Source organism: Cyprinodon variegatus, unplaced genomic scaffold (genome assembly GCF_000732505.1).
Source record: "Cyprinodon variegatus isolate N-32 unplaced genomic scaffold, C_variegatus-1.0 Scaffold28, whole genome shotgun sequence".
NCBI classification, from domain to species: Eukaryota; Metazoa; Chordata; class Actinopteri; order Cyprinodontiformes; family Cyprinodontidae; genus Cyprinodon; species Cyprinodon variegatus.
In genome coordinates, this window is record NW_015150481.1 from 303,258 (window position 1) to 314,680 (window position 11,423).

General features: G+C 48.2%; 1 protein-coding gene across 2 annotated transcripts in view; it reads right to left on the reverse strand.

The window, feature by feature from the left end:
- fgd1 (FYVE, RhoGEF and PH domain containing 1) overlaps positions 1 to 11,423 on the reverse strand; it is a 23,630-nt gene that overhangs the window by 5,453 nt on the left and 6,754 nt on the right. Inside the window, exons 1-12 of one of the 2 annotated variants that reach the window (XM_015398016.1) lie at positions 10,101 to 10,404; positions 4,640 to 4,903; positions 4,360 to 4,558; positions 3,578 to 4,286; positions 3,420 to 3,509; positions 3,199 to 3,347; positions 2,963 to 3,119; positions 2,745 to 2,883; positions 1,984 to 2,042; positions 666 to 812; positions 497 to 589; positions 129 to 211 (exon numbers count right to left, since the gene is read on the reverse strand). In XM_015398016.1, the coding sequence (XP_015253502.1) occupies positions 129 to 211; positions 497 to 589; positions 666 to 812; positions 1,984 to 2,042; positions 2,745 to 2,883; positions 2,963 to 3,119; positions 3,199 to 3,347; positions 3,420 to 3,509; positions 3,578 to 4,286; positions 4,360 to 4,558; positions 4,640 to 4,903; positions 10,101 to 10,389 (2,378 nt within the window). In that variant the 5' untranslated portion in view covers positions 10,390 to 10,404. Of the gene's footprint in view, positions 1 to 128; positions 212 to 496; positions 590 to 665; positions 813 to 1,983; positions 2,043 to 2,744; positions 2,884 to 2,962; positions 3,120 to 3,198; positions 3,348 to 3,419; positions 3,510 to 3,577; positions 4,287 to 4,359; positions 4,559 to 4,639; positions 4,904 to 10,100; positions 10,405 to 11,423 lie in introns of those variants that run through there. The other variant, XM_015398024.1, reaches the window with a different exon arrangement.

Below are 11,423 nucleotides of genomic sequence, written 5' to 3' on the forward strand. Positions count from 1 at the left end.
AAGACCAGCCAGGGAACATCCAAGGACCAGCCAAAGACTAGCCAAGGACCATCCAAAGACCATCCAAGGAAAGTGGGGAAATTCTGAATGGCTACGACTGTAGAAGCTGAAGGTGTAGTTGCACTAACCTGGCCTGCAGCTCCAAAGATCTCTGCTTCCCAGACACCAGGAACGTCCTGCAGGGAACAGCAACGCCGCTCGTCTCCTTCAGCTGTGGACAGAAACACTCGTTGTCAGTTGAACCGACCAAAACTCTTCCAGGTCGGTGCGATCAGGAATGTTCCTGCTGGCTCATGGCGAGTCGTTCTGAGCACGCTCAGAATCAAACCTCTATTTGAGCTTTTCTGGCTGCAGGAGGAGCTACAGGTTCTGGCCTCTATCAGTTTGTTCCGTCTGGACCTGCAGGTGGTTCCGATTCTGGTGCTCTAAAGCGCCATTAACCTGCCTCCATCTAAGAATCAAAGCAGAGCCGCCAGCAGGGGGCGCTGCGTCTCACCTCCATGCCTTCCACGTCGATGCGAGCTCGGACGCTGTACTTCTGGCCAATCAGACGCAGCTTTGGGACACAGTAGAGCAGTCTGTCGTTAAACTGAAGAGAAAAACAGGTGAGTCGTCAGTACCTGAAGACTGGACCATCTGGGTGAGCCTAACAGAACCAACTGTACCAGGATTAGGTATCGGTCCTGCGTGGTGCCGTTCTTATTGGACAGTTTGAGGATGTGTCCTTCTTTGATGAGCTCATTAGTCGGGTTAACGATGTCCTCCTCTCCTCCCAGAAGCTCGTACACCTTCAACAACTTCCTCATTCGCTCCTGGAAAAAAAGACAGGAAGCTGTAGTCAAAGAGCCTCCATTTCCATTTGGGTTCACCAGAACCCAGCGGGGATGAGTAATTCAAGAGCACACCTCCAGGAATGACAACAGAACTCTTCATCAGACCTCTTTAAAACAGACCAGGTGATCAACCCCTCAGAGAAGCAAATATTCAGCGGACGAGCGAGTATTCCCCGGTGGTGGTTTGGACACATTTAGGGCCTGACTTTCAGAAGGGCGACACATTTTAAAACAGGTATGCTGCTGGTAGGAAGATGTTCTTTTACAGGCTTTGCATGAAGCACAGTTTCTCCAAAAAACCATAAAATCAATCCTCTGGACTTTTTTTCCAAGTTTGAAGACGTTTCTCTTCCATCCAGGAAGCTTTTTCAATTCAAAATGTCAGAAATAGCGTTTAGTTCCAGGTTTTATCCAGCAGCCCAACAAAGCCTGGTTTTAGTTTAGAAAACATGCAAATAGAAACGGATGAACGGGTCCACCCCTTTGAATTAGATATTTTGAATTGAAAAAGCTTCCTGGGTGGGAAGCAAAACATCTTCAAACTTCAAATTTGTCCAGAGGATTGTTTTTTTTTTACTTTTTTGGCATGACTATGACCTGGATGACTGAGAATCTTCACCAGCATAGCTGATCATTTGTTTCCAGGAACTAGTCTATGCCCAAATCATTGTTTGGATCCATTGTTTGCGGACATTAGTCTGTGTCAGATTAAGGTGATTAAAAGGAACTAGTTTGTTTTTTTGTTTTGCAGGAATATATTTGTAATTAGTCGGCTGCTTGCAGAAATTAGTCTGGCCCAATCACCCTTTTTTTCACAGGATTCAATGTTTATCTAGTCCTTTCTTTGGGATGCTGGATAAAACCTGGAACTAAACGCTATTTCTGACATTTTGAATTGAAAAATCTTCCTGGATGGAAGAGAAACGTCTTCAAACTTGGAAACAAAGTCCAGTGGATTGATTCTTTAAGTTTTTTGTTACAGGTCATGATTCATGTTCTCCACCCGGTTTTTCCCGCACCCCTGATTTGGGTGCATGGTTCTGTGCACCCACCCATCCAATCACCACCATTACAGAATGTGGGCTGGTACCACCATGACTCTGCAGGTCTCATTGGGTCACATGGTTCTGACCGGACTGAGTTTTCTTACCATCTTCCTGATGGCGGCGTTGGAGTGTTCTGCGGCCGTGGCGATCAGCTCCAGAGACTCTGCAGAAAAACATGAGATGTTTGATGACATCATCCGTCTTCGGTTTCCTGTAGCACCTATTTGGGAAACAGCGCCCCCTACAGGGGAGGTTCCCCCACATTACAAGCAGCCAGACCAGCAGGATCAGTCAGTCTACTGACAGCCCTGAAAGGGCGGGCCAATGATTGGCTAAGGGGGACCATCCCTGGCCCCCTCTAGCTCCGCCCCTTGGTTTAAGAAACCTGTAGAAGGTTTTTAGAAACAGAAAATGTTCTAAAGAAACTGGAACAGAAATCAAAAAGAAAAAACTTTTCAGCTCCAGTTGGACTTTTTCCCCAGGAGCAGTTTTGTTTTAGTCAACGATGACGAAATTATTTCATTGATGCTCCTTTTTTCCTGACGCAGCTTTGCTGCTCCAGCTGTGCGTCAGATCGTTTCACATTTTTTTCGTCTGTTATCATCAGTCCATCAGGCTGCATTCCAGTAAAGGTTCTTCATTTCTACGGCGTTAATGTTTACAAAAAACTGTTTTTGTTTATTTATTTTGGAATAAATAAACTCTGAAAAACTTCTCAATCAAAAAATATTTGCTGTTTTCTTAGATTTTATTTTTTTCCATTTGATCTTTTTTTTATTACGTTTTTTTTATTGTGTTTCTCAAAAGTTCAGTAATATTTCTGTGTGTTTGCACAGACGGATGTTTGGGGTGTTTGTTTTCATACTCTGGGCGTCCCTGCGGTCCGGGGCGTCCTCAGGCAGCCGGTTCAGGTAGTCTTTGAGCAGAAGCTCGTAGCGGGGGATCCTCTGGACCGGCTCCAGCATGTGGTGCTGCAGGGTCAGGTTCCCGCAGCGCTCCTCCCTCTGCACAGACGCCACAAACCCAACATGAGCTGGGAACCACAGCGGATGGCTGGAAACAGACCCAGACAGAGAACCGTACCTGGATCTCCTGAATGATGGCCTTGAACTGAGTGGACCTCTCCATCCAGATGTTCACCAGCTCCATGGCTCGGTCAAAGTTCTTCACATACTCTCCGTACATCTTCAGGAAAGGAGCCAGCTTCTGGAGGATGTCTCCGATCCGAGGGTTGGAGTCCCTGCAGCCAATCAAAGATTTGACATCAGAGCAGAGGCGTGGGGCAGAGGAGGAGGGGCGGAGCTTCGCCAGGTGCTCACCACTCCTCCATGCGCTTCTGCAGTGCAGGCAGCAGGAACTGCTGGTGGAAGCAGTAGATGGAGCAGATGTTGGAGAAGATCCCCTGGACCACGTCGCACGGGAAGGAGGAACGGGACCGCGCCTCCTCCAGGAGTCTGGCACAGAAAACCTGCAGGAGGAGGCGGTGTTAGAGGCTGCGTGGTTCTAGATCATCCGGGGGCGGGGCTCCTGCATCACTCACCTGGTCCAGCAGGTGGAGCTTTGACACGTAGGCGATCTCTGTGAGCAGCAGCTCGTTAGCGATGTTGAAGACCCTCTGATGGACAGACAGCTGGACACAGAGACAAGGTTCAGGTTCTGCTGCTCTGATCCCGTCTTTACCTTCTAAACCTGTCTTACCTCCACAGAGTCCTGTCTGTCTGTTTTGGGCGGGACCAGCACCATGGTTAGCTCCGCCTCCTCCTCCAGGTCGCTATCTCCCTCCTCGGAGAACTCCCTCCTCCTCCTCTCCCCTCCCCTGGCCACCCTCTCCTCCCCCTCCCCGGTGGTAGAGGAGGAGCTGGAGAGGCGGGGCAGGAGGGCGGGGCTGCATGGATAGGCCACGCCCCCATCGTCCACGCTGGCGAAGCAGAGCTCCTCGCTGTGAGACGGTGAGCTGATGCTGTCAATGCCGCTGTCTCGGTTCGCCAGCTTCCCGTCCGTCTGGGAGGAGGGGAGGGACAGACGCTCAGAGGGCAGCTCTGATTGGTCGAGGAGTATCTGTGGCTGCTGGTCATCCGTTTCCACGGTAACCACATCATCGTCAAGGTTCTTCTCAGAGGCGCTGTAACCTGACTCCATGGACAGGCGCTTCTGATGGACATCGTCACGACACGCTGCCACAAGCTCTTCATCCTCCTCATCATCATCATCCTCATTATCCTCATCTTCATCACACAGCTCGCCATCCCCACCGCCTGCAGGGTCCCTATCTGGCTCCACCCCCTCGGGTCGGGAGGGGGCGGGCGAGGCAGACGATAGAGGGGATGAAGATCGGGAGGTGGGGGGGTCCAGGGGGCGGGGACACAGAGCCCCCCCGGTGATGTCAGGAACCACGATGATCTGCTCTCTGGAAAACAAAGCAGACATGAACAATGGAGAACAGTGATGACATCACTTCCTCCCGACCAATCACAACTTACCGCTCAAATTTCTCTATGAGCGACAGGACGCAGGTGGGGGAGGCGGTGCCATCGGTCCGAGTGGGAGGTGTCCAACCACCCCGGGGGTCTGTGGGGAGAGGTCTGCAGGGGGCTGGAGGCGGTGGGGGCTTCTCTTGGATTCGGGGGCGTGGCCTGATCAGTCCAGCCTGCTGTTGGAGGTGGGGGGGCTTCGGGGGGACTTTTTTTGGAGGGGGGGTTATAGATTAGCATTGTTTCCACTTATGAGAAATGAAAGGTAAACTCAGTGTGGGGTGCTCACCCTGAGGTTTAGGTCCCGGCAGCGGTGGGCGGACCCGGTTCGGCGCCGTTACCGTGGTAGCTGGCAGTTCTGGTGGACCCGTGTCGTTCACAGAAACACAGCAATCCACTGGCTCCGCACCTTCCTCCAAAGAACCGGACCCCGGTTCAGAGTCAGACTGCGGAGTGTCACCATCCAGCACCCCCTGGTGGCCACAAGGAGAGCAGGACGGCTCCAGAGAGAGGCCCTTAGCCAGCAGGCTGGGGCTGGTGGAGGAGGCGGGGCCTGAGAGGGATGGGGAGGATAGAGGTCAGACCACAGGCCTCATTTCATGCTGATATTATATTTAATGAATTAAAAAAATAAAGATTTCATTCATTGCTTCCCATAAACCTGCAGTTCTCTGCTGCATCTTCAAAGAGTTATGCTCTCAATGACCTACAGGGGGCGTTTTCTACATCGGTTCCAACAGCTTCACCAAAAACCTCAGGTCCAAATGGGTGGAGTGGGTTCTGGAGCAACATCTCCACTAATCCCAGAGGAATTAATCTCCTAATAGAATCTGTTAGGATTTAAAAACTGTCTCACTAAATTTTCTTTAAGGGGTGAAGCAGAAAAATAAAGTCATAAAACCAACAGCAGCCTGTTTATAGAGCAGCTCTAATGGTTCCCAGTAAAACAGACAGCTGTGACCCAGTAAGGGTCGGACTGATCCAGCCAATTAACGGAGCTCCAGCTACCGAGGAGAAATTCATTATGGGAAAATGTGTCCAGTGGCTCTGTGAGCAGCAACATCTCGGCAGCTTCCTGCAGCAGAGCCTGGGCCAAACAGGAAGACTGTGTGTGGGGGGGTGGGGTGGTTCAAACGTGAACTTGTTGGGAGGTCATGAGAAAGCCGGTGCGGAATGATCTAGAACAGATGTTGTTCTGCTGCTAAATACTCACAGGAATTCAGAACATTAGTGAAAAAAACACTTCTAACCAAACTACATTACCCACAATCCTCCAACTGCATCATGGATCAGCCAAATACTCTGATTCAAAGATTCTAAATGTTCATCACCTGCTTCTGTTCAGAACCAACAAGCACAAACAGAAAGGTTATCTATACTGTTCTCTGTCTAGATCAGGTTCTGAGAGTTTAAGATTTCTGGATTACTGGGAAGGTTCTAACATTCCGAATTACTGGGAAGGATCTAACGTTCCACGTTCCGGATCACTGACAAGGATCTAACGTTTCACGTTCCGGATCACTGGGAAGGATCTAACATTCCGGATCACTGAGAAGGTTCTAACGTTCCGGATCACTGGGAAGGATCTAACGTTCCGGATCACTGGGAAGGTTCTAACGTTCCAGATCACTCGGAAGGTTCTAAGGTTCCGGATCACTGGGAAGGATGTAACGTTCCAGATCACTGAGAAGGATCTAACGTTCCGGATCACTGGGAAGGATCTAACATTCCGGATCACTGGGAAGGTTCTAACATTCCGGATCACTGGGAAGGTTCAAACATTCCGGATCACTCGGAAGGTTCTAACGTTCCGGATCACATAGAAGGTTCTAACGTTCCGGATCATTGGGAAGGATCTAACATTCCGGATCACTGGAAAGGATCTAACGTTCCGGATCACTGGGAAGGATCTAACGTTCCGGATCATTGAGAAGGTTTTAACGTTCCAGATCACTGAGAAGGATCTAACGTTCCGGATAACTGGAAAGGATCTAACGTTCCGGATCACTGGGAGGGATCTAATGTTCCGGATCACTGAGAAGGATCTAACGTTCCGGATCACTGAGAAGGATCTAACGTTCCAGATCACTGGGAAGGTTCTAACGTTCCAGATCACTGGGAAGGATCTAACGTTCCGGATCACTGAGAAGGATCTAGCGTTCCGAATCACTGGGAAGGTTCTAACGTTCCGGATCACTGGGAAGGTTCTAACGTTCCGGATCACTGGGAAGGTTCTAACGTTCCGGATCACTGGGAAGGATCTAACGTTCCGGATCACTGAGAAGGATCTAACGTTCCGGATCACTGGGAAGGTTCTAACGTTCCGGATCACTGGGAAGGATCTAACGTTCCGGATCACTGAGAAGGATCTAACGTTCCGAATCACTGGGAAGGTTCTAACGTTCCGGATCACTGAGAAGGATCTAGCGTTCCGAATCACTGGGAAGGATCTAACGTTCCGGATCACTGAGAAGGTTCTAACATTCCGGATCACTGGGAAGGTTCTAATATTCCGGATCACATAGAAGGATCTAACATTCTGGATCACTGAGAATGATCTAACGTTCCGGATCACTGGGAAGGTTCTAACGTTCCAGATCACAGAGAAGGTTCTAATGTTCCGGATCACAGTGAAGGTTCTAATGTTCCCGATTACGGAGAAGGTTTCAATGTTCCGGATCACTGAGGAGGTTCTAACGTTCCGGATCACATAGAAGGATCTAACGTTCCGGATCACTGAGAAGGATCTAATATTATGGATCACTGAGAAGGTTCTAACATTCCGGATCACTAGGAAGGATCTAACGTTCCGGATCACATAAAGGGTTCTAATGGTCTGGATCACAGAGAAGGTTCTAACATTCCAGATCACTGATAAGGTTCCAATGTTCCGGATCACTGAGGATGTTCTAACGTTCCGGATCACTGGCAGAAAATGTTAAATATTTGGATCACAAAGAAGGTTCTTACAAATTGTCTAACCTATTCTAGATCAATGATGATCAGTTTATTAGNGGATCACTGGCAGAAAATGTTAAATATTTGGATCACAAAGAAGGTTCTTACAAATTGTCTAACCTATTCTAGATCAATGATGATCAGTTTATTAGTTGAGTTCTAGATTATTACAGAGGTTTCTTATGAATGGAATATGCTCTATAGGCCTAATTGGGATGTTCTAAACATGGACTGGGTATATCTGTTTATTTCAGATGTTCCAGCTTACTTTATGTTCTATTGGTTTAATAACTAAGTGTTCTATAGGTGTGTTAAGCTGTTCTAGAACACTAAATATGTTCTCTTTATAGTATAATAAAGTAGTTGGACACATTCTAATGGTCTATAAAACATTTTCTAGATCACCGAATATGTTCTATTAGTTCATTTAAGATGTTCTAGATTATTAAATATGTCCTATTGGTTTTAAGATGTTCTATTGGTTTGGTGAAAATGTTCTAGATCACTAAATGTGTCCTAGTGTTTTATTTAGGATGTTCTAGATTGTAAAATTCAATCCATAATTTTATAAACTGTTCTAGATCATCTGAATGCTTTTTATTGATTTATTTAGTATGTTAATCATACACATATGTCCTATCTTTTTATTTAAGGTGTTCTAATTACTAATGTTCCCCACATGTTCCCTGTTGGTCCATCTAGACACCCTGTCTACTTTTAAGGCTAGGCTTAAACTTTCCTTTTTGATAAAGCTTCTAGTTAGAGTGGCTCAGGTTATCCTGATCTATCTCTATAGTTCTGCTGCTATAGGCTTAGACTGCTGGAGGACATAGGGACCCCTTTTTCATCATTCTGCTTCATTCTATCTCTATTCTCCCACTCTGCAGAATCTGTTAGTTCAATCTCTAACGTTCTGCTCTCTCTGCTTTTTCTCATAGTAGCTTCATCTGGTCTGTTCCTGTTTGGCTGTGACTCCATCCTGGAGAGAAATATCAGCTGTGCTGCTGCCATCAACACCTTTGTTTCTAGATGTTGGAGATCGGCCTGTTTTCCAGTGTAGTCCTGTTTCTCTGACTGTGACTAACTGGATGTGCTCTCTTCATCCTCTGACATGGGAGCTGGCTCGGAGCTCGTCTGCCTGGCTGTGTGTTTCCTGGACGGGGCCGCCTGTGGAGCTGGTTGACAGTTGCCTTTTGTATCTATGCTTCTTTTTCTATGTCTGCTTCTGTCTCCTTGAACCCCAGTGGGCCTCAGCAGATGGCCGCTCACACTGAGCCTGGTTCTGCTGGAGGTTTCTTCCTGTTCAAAGGGAGTTTTTCCTCTCCACTGTCGCTACAAGCATGCTTAGTGTGAGGGATTGCTATAGAAATAAACTGAATAGAATCTTTTTTCTGATAAGCTACTTTCGATCTAATGATCTAGATGAGGACTTATGTTCTAGCTAAGGGGTTTTCAACATTTTCCAGGCCAAGGACCCCCAAAATGATGGAGATGGAGCAGGGACAAGGTTCAAGGATCAAACTGGTCCTATAGTCACTCTATTACAGATGGAGTAATGTAACTAAAGTAATCCCTCCCTGGGATTATTAAAGTATTTCTGATTCCTGGTTGATGGGACAGGTGTTGTGAATGAAACGGTGCCCAGCTTGAAAGAGCTCCTGTGTGTCTCTGAATGTGAGCATTGATGACTGAAAGACATCTTCTGCCTCCATTTATCTGTTTACTACAGTCTGTTGGATTCATGTTAATGTGGATTTAAAGACATTTCAATTAGTGGAAAAAATATTGCAGGGAGGAATATAAAAAAAAAATAAAAAATCAACCAAAACTTTCGTGACCGCCATGCAGTATCTCTGTGTACCCCCTATGGGTCGCGGACCCCCTGTTGAAGACCTCCGTTCTGGTACATGTTGAGAACCTGGTACTGAAAGGAGTGACCTCCATTTTGGTCAAATAAATTTGTTCCTTCCTACTGATTCCTGCTCTTTAAAGGTTCTGTTTGGAACCATGATGAGGAACCTTCTCCGTTTCCTGATCTTCTTCCTACTGGTGGTGGATCTAGAAGTTCTCCTCAGACCGAAGGTGCATGTTAGGAAGACTCGCTTTAATCGGACCCAGACCTGATCCGGTTTGTCTTTAGAACAGGAGTCCTTGGTGGTAAAGAAGCGCCGGCCGGTCAGGAAAAACAGGAAGAACCAGGAATCTGCTGCATGGAGCAGGTTCTGGACAAAAACCTTCAAGGAAAGAACCCAGAACCATTAAAGGTTCCTGCAGGTTCCTCCTGCAGATCCATCACCCTGTTTTAATCGTGATGCTGTGTGGAGGTTCAATCACTGAATGGATCATAATGTTTATCAGAACCTGCAGGCTCGGTTCTGCTGGCAGCCCCCCCCCGGCTGGTCCAATCAGGAGGGTCTCTGATGCTATGAAGCCTACGTGCCTGCACTGCTGTCATACATGTGCGGCCGCGCTCATGCACACGCGGGCTCGGTTCGGCCGCCAGTGGATGGATTCGGACAGACAGCAGCTCATCGATCCGATCGATACCGTTCATCAGCAGGAGGGTCACGTGACTGCGGCGGGGCCTGTGCCACATCTGGCGCGCGCAGCCACGGTAGCCCACTTCCACTGCGGGGATGTCGGTCAGTGTGTGCGCGTGCACCGCAGCATGGAAAAATAGGACACGCGCACGCCGCAGCTGGGCAACGCACGCGCGGCCCCATGTAGAATTTGTCAGCGCTCACGCGCGCATCGCCCGTGCTCGTGCGCGCGCGGTGCAGATGCGGACTCACCTCTGCTCAGGCTGCTTCGGTCCATGTACATCGCGCAGCAGAACACGAATCCGGTCATTAAAGAGACGTTGGTGCGCGGGGAGAGCGGCTCCCCCGGTCCACAGCAGAACAACCCGGCTCCCACACGGACCGGTTCCGACGGTCCGAACCGACAGGGTGCCGCTTCAGGACGGATCAGGCGCTGGACCCGCGCGTTGGTTCTGCCCGGTGCGCGTGCGGCGGCGGCGGCGGCGCAGAGGGAGGGGGCGGGGATGCTCTCCCTCACTCTCTCTTCCTCTTCGGTTTCCATGACAACAAATTAAAAGGTGACAGGTGATCACGTGGTGCCAGCCGGCGGAAACATTTCTATAGAACATCACAGCAGGATCGGTTCTGATTCTAGATTTTAATGAGCAGAACTTTACTGAACGTCCAGGTTCGGTTCTGCTTTAACGGAACCGGGTCCTTGGATTCAGAGCAGCACACATCCGGCAGGGGGCGCACTGGCCGCCCACAGTCAGAGCCGCAAATGACCCTGTGACCCGCCTGCAGCCAGAACAGAACCAGAACTTCCACCGAACAGAAAGAACAAGGCAGCTTTGGTCTGAGCCTCATTTCAACCACAGCGCTGATCTTTGGACCCATCAGAACCGGTTCGGTGTGAGGAACCGATCAGAACACAGCCTGACATGATGTTCAGGTGTTAGAATTCAAAATAGACGTTTTACCAAAAAACAATCTAATGTATAATGTATATATGAATGCCAACAACATAAAACATTATAAAAACAAAAATAATTTCATGTCCAGGTTTACTTTTTATCCATAGATCTTGTCCTTCTGAGGCTGTGAAGGTAAATCTGGGTTTTCCATGGTCCAATATTGCGTCACAAACCTAAAAACTAATGGACCAGTTTAATAATAGAGGAGCTATTATTCAGCTTTAGATTTTTTTATATGTATAAAAACTATGTATTTTCTGAGAATGTGATTACTTAAGAGCAACTATGCAAATGAAACATCTAGAAAAAGTAGACTAGATTCTATTATTTTCCATGTGAATCCCAGATTGTTTGTTCTTCTTTGCCTTTTCTATAAAATGCTGTAAATCAGTCCTAGCTGTCTTTATCCACGCTGGATCAGATCCTGACCTTTGAAAAAGGAGGCAGGGAAAGCAGGATAAAGCCTTAGCCTCACTGCACGCAGTTAGCCTCGCTGCACGCAGTTAGCCTCGCTGCATGCAGTTAGCCTCGCTGCAGGCAGTTAGCCTCGCTAGATGCAGTTAGCCTCGCTGCACGCAGTTAGCCTCGCTAGATGCAGTTAGCCTCGCTGCACGCAGTTAGC